This window comes from Anguilla rostrata, chromosome 7 (assembly GCF_018555375.3).
Source record: "Anguilla rostrata isolate EN2019 chromosome 7, ASM1855537v3, whole genome shotgun sequence".
Taxonomy (NCBI): Eukaryota; Metazoa; Chordata; class Actinopteri; order Anguilliformes; family Anguillidae; genus Anguilla; species Anguilla rostrata.
Genome location: NC_057939.1, coordinates 17,619,777 through 17,627,220, shown reverse-complemented (window position 1 = coordinate 17,627,220; position 7,444 = coordinate 17,619,777). Strand labels below are relative to the sequence as shown.

At 42.5% G+C, this 7,444-nt stretch overlaps 1 protein-coding gene across 1 annotated transcript; it reads right to left on the bottom strand.

Annotated features, from left to right (window-relative positions):
* Positions 1-800: 800 nt before the first annotated feature.
* On the bottom strand, positions 801-7,215 carry LOC135259237 (ras-related protein Rab-19). The gene is made up of 5 exons (XM_064343358.1): positions 7,139-7,215; positions 6,669-6,760; positions 5,751-5,939; positions 2,713-2,896; positions 801-1,972 (listed from the first exon to the last, which is right to left on the bottom strand). Exons 2-5 carry the CDS (start codon positions 6,723-6,725, stop codon positions 1,692-1,694), a joined length of 711 nt encoding a protein of 236 aa, XP_064199428.1. The 5' UTR covers positions 6,726-6,760; positions 7,139-7,215; the 3' UTR covers positions 801-1,691.
* Between the last annotated feature and the right edge of the window lie 229 nt (positions 7,216-7,444).

Genomic DNA, 7,444 nt, shown 5'->3' with positions numbered 1-7,444 from the left:
TCTGGGAAAGTGCTTAGACTCATTTTACTGCATGCCACTGTAACTGGTGAAATATATTTGGTTCCTGGGGTTTTATATTCATTTCTGATTTTTCAACCAAAAAGATATAGAACTCAAAATTCCAGTTGGAGGTAAAGAGGCTATCAAATTTAGTTAGCACTCTCTAACATTAGTGCAAGGGATCTCAAGTTGTAAAACAAAAAATCCACGTACAGGATGATTCGAAGGCGTGAGGTTTTGAATTAAAGGAATGTACTCTTATAAATTTCCTCATAACTGGTGATAATATTGCCAACTGGGGTACCAGTCTCCAAAATTGTTTGATGGAGCTGGAGTACCTTCCCAATGTTCATATGAAACATAATGCCATTTTAGAACTTGATTCTCCGCTTGAATGCCTGATATTTTACATTTTGAATTTGTTCTGATATGACAGAGGTTTTTTTTAATAGGTTGGAGGCAGAGAATTTTCATAGGCACACTCTACATTAAGCTCCCATAAAGTAGTGATCAATTCAATTTGTGTTTCTTTTTGTAAAGAATGGCCAATCACCTTGCCCCTCAGAAAAACCTTTTGGGCCTCCCATAAAGTGGATGACATTTCTAGGAAAAAAAGTTGTTTGCAAATATAGAGTTCTACAAACTCTTCATCTGCAAAGCTGCAGGGAGTTCAAATGGCAAGGGCTGTTTGATGGGGCTTGCTTTGCCATGTCAGCATCCAGTCCAGTATCATGCATTTCTTTTATGAGTGAAAAAGAGGTCAGGCTGACAGTGGAGGAAAAAGACACAGGAACAAGTCATTTTAAAACCCAACACATTTTGCATGCATTTATTGCAAATTAGCAATGATACAATATCGGCATGCGGACTTCGTCTAAGGCACAAATAAATAGCCAAAATTACAATGGACACAGGACCAGTGTTATTGTAAATATGTCAGCACAATTCGTCTCAAAGGACATACAATAATGGAAACAAAAGGAATAGAAGAGAAGAATCTACATCCTGTCTAAAATGTTCATTAAGACACTGAAACACGTTTCTGTTAGGAAATAAAACATAATACGTACAAGTGTGCATCTGGCACTGAGAGAGTAACATTCATTCAGACAGAATGGAACATGAAACCAAAAGTCCTGCCAGTGGTATGACTTCTTCCATCTGACACGATCACAGCACACATTCCACTTGCTTTTTTTACTACTGTGATTTCCACCTCATCACTGTTGTGACATTGGTGTGATGAGGTGCTGTAGGCAAGACGGCACTGAGCCAAAGCTCGTCACCTTTAAAAGCCCAGAGCGACTTTAAAATAACACAGAAAGAGCTGCACTGCAGCGTTTGTGTTCACAGCTTAAAATAAAATATAAAACAGCACTCGAGTGCTGAGTTTTACAGTACTTCCTGCTGTTGCAATCACAACAACTCAAGCAAGCCTTGAGTGACACCTCGTTTCTTTTCCCTTTTTCCCTAGCAGTTGCATTCTACAGGTCACGTGACCCACACTGTAGCCCATCTTAAGGGCCAGACACTTTTTGTGGAAAGCAGTAACGTGACATCACGTTCCGCTTTCACTATCGAGAGGGGAAGCGCCAGGCTGCTGCAGGACAGTCGCAGAGTTACCCACTCTGGCCAGGGTTCCTCACAGCCATTGCCCTTCCCCTGTGCTCCTCCTCTCCCTCCGTTGCTTCTCAGCAATCACATGACTTCTTCTCCGAAGGCCCTGGGCTGTTGATTGTGCGGGAGTTGGTGCGCAGGAGGACATGGGAGGAGTCCTGGTATCCCGGCTGCTGTTGGACCATCATGCCATTCCGCACCATCAGCTCCCTGGCCATTAGCATGAAGGCCTCCTCCACGTTCTGGCACTCTTTGGCAGACGTCTCCAGGGCAGCCAGCACCCCTTGCTCCTCGGCCAGCGTGCATGCATCCTCAAAAAGCACCTGCCGCTGAGAATCCAGGTCTGCCTTGTTCCCTGTATGAGGGGGAGGCAATAGGAGAGAAGGTCAGGCATGCATTTAGGCGTGATAATGATAAATGTCACACAAAAAATGAGTTGTTCATGTGCTGAGGATCAGGTGGGGCGTCAGTTCCCATAGTTTTGGGGTGAAGTGGCGAGGAGTTGGGCACAGATGGCATATTAGGAGGGTCAAACAGCCATCATGGTCAGCCAAAAATAAGTGCCAGCACTTGAAATGCTTTGTGAAACCAGGTCAATGGACCTCCCCAGGAAGCACACAACTACTGAAGCTACTAGAAAAAAGTCATCCAAAATGACAGAGTGGAATGTGACATGTAATACAGTAGCATGGAATGCCAGCCTCACTGGCATACAATTTTCTCTGGACCTCATCCCACAACACATATGGCAGTATGGTGCAGTGATTAAGGAACTGCCTTGTACCTCAGAGGTTGCAGGTTTCAATTATAGGTGAGTTTATTTCTCAATTCTTTAGTACCGTTCAGCATGGTTTTTAACCTGAATTGCCTCAGTAAGAAATGACCATCTCTATGAATGGACAATATGTAAAGTATTTCTTGATTTCATTATATTGCATTAGTATTTAGTGAATTATGTTACGCAATAGGACGGCACAGTGGTGTAATCCTCTTGCCCACTGCATGCCCCCCTCCCCCAACCTCGACCAGGAATAAGCGGTTTAAGGAAATGGATGGATGGATGTCATGTATTAATACACGGCCAGTAGCACTCACCTATGAGTATGAGCACCACACTAGCAGCTCCGTACTGGTGCACCTCGCGGATCCAGTGCGCGACGGAATCGAAGGTGCCGCGGCGCGTCAGGTCGTAGGTGATCATGGCGCCGTGGGCGCTGCGGTAGTAGCTCTGGGTGATGGTGCGGAACCGCTCCTGCCCCGCTGTGTCCCACACCTGCATCTGATACAGCACAACGCAGACACGTGATCAGATCATAAAAAAAGAAAAAGAAAAACAAGTCTTCAGCCAATGTCAACATCAAAGCAAAGCAAACCCCTAAACAAAAATATTGTTGTGGTCCCAAAGTGCTCGAACATAAATCACTTAAATCACATTTTAAAAAACTTGAATTACGTGGCCCAGGGTTGCCCTGAACAAATAAATAAATAACAAATAAAACAAATATATAACTGCAGGACATTTTCCTATCACAAAACCAGGGTCATGTTTCTATGCTATACATATATACATGACCAAGCATTTACATACAGGAATTTTTCATTTTCCAATTAACATATTTTACATAGTCATAATTCTGAAGAATATTTCATATTATATAATTCTTTGGGGGGGAGGGGGGTGACTTTTGTATGCTATATAGAAAAGTGACCCTCGGATCAGTTTTCCATAGGATCAGCTGTGTATCAAGGACACATGTAGGTACAAGTAAGAGTGTGCAGTACAGTACACTATAACACAATATAATACATCATCTCATACACCATCATCCTTAAACAATTATACCCCTCAGATGAGGTTCTCGTTTAGATAGGAGGTTGCAAAAAAGTTAAATGGTGAATGACTTTTGAATATAAGGTTACCTAGTGGTACCACTGTGCCTTTATGACTATATTAAATTTGGGAGATGTGGAGGTTAGAGCTGTTCCTCTAGTTAGGGCAGTCAAATAAGGAAGAAACCCCGGTCAACTGGGACTAGCTAGGCCCTAATGAGCAAACAGATTAACTTGGAGGGAGGTGGGGGTAGGTTATCGGTGTCAGTTCTACCTTAATCTATGTTTGTTTGTTTTTTTCTTACCTGAGCACTGCTGTTTTTGTTCGCATTCTTGTCCTGGTTAAAGTTTTCTAGGTTAAGCCTTTTTTTTTTTTGTTCCGTCTGCTGTCAGCAGGGGAGGATATTTTATCACAGTGACTCTCTCAAAGCAAAAGCCAGTTTAGCTTCACATTTCCATAATACAGTACCTGTGCACTCATTCCCATCTTGCCCATATTTTAAAAAATACATTATGAAAATGTACATGAAAGTGCCTTTGAACCCCTTAACACCTTCCCTCTTTCACTTCTGGTATCTTGTAAGAGGCAAGATTGTTCTCCTAGCAGATACAAGCAGTCGAGATAAAAAAGAACTGCAGGCCACTGAGATTCCTCTCTGCCTCTCCCTGCTGCACTCTGCCTTAGTGCAGTTACATTGCCATGGTGACCTACACACCTGACACCCTTTCATGCACTTACACCTTCACTTGCTAGGTCTCTCTCTCCCTCTTTCTCTTTCTTTCTTACACATACACACACGCGCGCACGCGCACGCGCACACACGTGGTCATGTCAGCCCCTTGTGAAATCTAAACCAATGCACATTTGACCTTATTAATCTTTCACTGAAGTGTAGAACAAATATTACGCATTCAATTGCCTCTAGCTGTGGGATACAGATATTTACTTCAGATTATTTGCATACTATAATAAGCTTTGACTCAACGCCATAATCCATCAGTACCAAGAAAACAACTATAAAAGCAATTAAAGATTAAACGGACATTAATTAAAAATGGTTAAATTTTCCATCATTTTCAATATGGAGAATGTACTTGCCAACGTGACTAAGGAAAAAATGCAGAAGAACAGGATTGTTCTGTTCTGTTTAAGACACACCAGGCAAAGCATTCCTCGCGTTCCATACCTGTTAACACCCAACTGGTTCAGGAACAATGCAGTCAAGAGGCTATAGTACTGCGTGAGGTGCTACCACAAGCTCACAGCCTCTCATTACACACACACACATGCACGCACACACGCACACACACACACACACACACAGGGGGATCTCACTGCACTGATTGAGCTTGCTAATATAAACAGCAGTACTAGGTCCATTTGCTGTATATACAGATGACTTTGCAGAGATGGTGAAATTTGGAACAGGAAAGGCAAATGGGTCCAGTGCCGATGGGCGTGGGATCACTGAAACCAGGCAGACCCATTTCTGGTTTTACTGGATCTCACTGCCTACCTGAGACTACAGTGGCACCACGTGTAAGATTAAGATCTCATTCATACTGCATGATGGCCCACTTCACAGTCTTTTCTCAAAAGATTTATCCTGGATTCTAATGCTAATGTTTCCCCTTAACTTTTTAACTTTAACAACAAAATGAATGACATTTGTCCTTCCCAATACTTGAATGAGCTAATATTGTTCAGCACTGAATCCGACAAATTGTGTTTGTGAAGAAAAAGTTGCATTTATTTTATGAGTAAATAAAAGTTCAGGACAAATGTTGACTGTATCTTATTTATTGAGCCTATATCGAGTTGTCTCCAAGGTGTTTTGTTTACATCTCCATTTTTCAAAATTTAAAAAATAATCTGTATTGGGTTTGCACATCCTTGTTAATGTTTTGATCGTTGTAATTGTTATATATTTATATTGTTCTAAATAGCTAGTCATCTCCTCTAGACCCATAATTTGATTGCAGGAGGATTTGGACATGGTACTGCTGTGTTAAACTGGCACTGCATTGCTGCCTGTAGGAAGAGTTTGATAAAGGTGGGAAAACTGTAACTGAGGTTGGGATCTGCCAAAGGGTAATATATTTTAGGGAATCTTGAGATGAAACATTAGAGAACCCCAATCTTAAGTAACAATATCCAACACTGAATCCAGTCCTATAGCACTACCCAAGCATAACACATTCATTTTATATTCTAAAGTGAACACTAAAAGGTCATGGGTAGAATGGATTGTAGGTAGATAGCAGGAAATAATAAAGAACAGGACAAAAAATCTCAAGCCTACCTTAACCTTCTTTCCCTCAATGTCCAAGGTCCGAACAGTGAAGTCCACTCCGATAGTGTTCTGTTGCTTCTCAGCAAAGACCCCGGTCTTGAAGCTCTGGACCACGCATGTTTTGCCCACGTTGGAGTCTCCAATAAGGATGATCTTGAACAGGAAGTCGAAGGCATCATCCTGCCCTGACCCTGTAGACTGCATAGTGAGGATCGGAAAGAAAGTCTGAAATTATCTTGTGCCTTCAGCTTCCAGGAATGGAGACAACTTTTCTTACTACCCTGACTGTCAATAACAGCACTTCTCAGTTTGTTTTTCCAATTTCTTTATCCAGGCAAAAAAAAAAAAAAAACACCAAATTCCTTAGTCTCGGGTCCTTGTGTCAGATTGCAGGAGGTAATTCAGAGGTGTGGGAGTCCTGTGACACACCACAGCCACAGTAACTCTCAGGCCAGCTCGGGTGTCCCCAAAGAGCTGCGTGGCAGAACAAAAGACCCCAGAACCTTGTACCATTCGTCAGCTCAAAAACTGAATGTGTGTTCACCCACAACGGATAGTTAGTTCCTTCTCTTTTCCTCTCCTCCTGTGAATAACAAAGCTTTGCCCTGCACAAGGGGGAGGCTATTCGTCTCCCTCAGCAATCCGGTGAAGAACAGGTCCAGTGAAAAGCTTCTTTCACCTCTAACAATATTATTCGAGATCAGAGACTTAATCTTTCCCTCAAGTAAGGATGCCAAGTGCTGGCAGTTCTCTAAAGCATAATAACTGTCGCCATTCAAAATTTTTGTTTTTGTTTATCTCCGTTGCTCTTGTTCTTGTTGCTTTATGTCTCTTTAAGAGCTTCTGCAATGCACCTGTTGTCCTTACACTCTCTTTCTCCCTCCCCCACACATTCATTCACTCACAAACAATTGAGTCCCACCCTACCTTTCCTGGCAGGTAAGACTGCTTCCTCCAACCCTCCGCCCACTGGCACCACTGCATTCTGGGAACTGATGTTTTTGTACACCATTCAGGTTCTGGCCAGACAGTATAAATGAGAAGTTAATCCTTGCCAATGACTTTTCTTTTCTGCGTTATCAGCAGCTGCTGGCAAGACAGTAATTTATTATGAAAGCAAAACTCCCTAAGTAAACATTATTCAACAGACAGACGAGCCACTCCTAAGAACCCAACAGTCTCTAAACTGGTGGTACATAACTATTGTGCCTTGAATGTTGCCCTTTTGGACTCCATAGGGCAGGGCTTTTAACAAACACACCAGTCACAGAGACATATCAGCCCCCCTCTCACTATTTGACACTGACCTGACAAGAAGTCCCCACAACATTCCATTGCACTCCATTTGCTTATAGCAATTAAATGTAACACGGCCTCTGCGTTGCAAATGTACTCACCTCACCTGATCTTCCATGCAGAGAACATCCAGTTAAATGTGTGTCTTTCTGTCTACAACGTACTGGCTACATTATATCTGAAAAACATGCTCCACGCCTCTCTCGTCATCGTTGTCCAAATGCTCATAAGTGCACCAAGCAGAGCTGGACACAGAGAACAATGTGCATGACTGTGCGAGGTGCCCTTGATTTATTCTTGTCTTCTGAGTGACTTTTTGTTCCCCACAGTGAAAGGTCTGCAACAATGTCTGTAACTGAACAGTCTTGGGTTTGTTCCATTAATACAGGGGCTTAGAATGATTTATT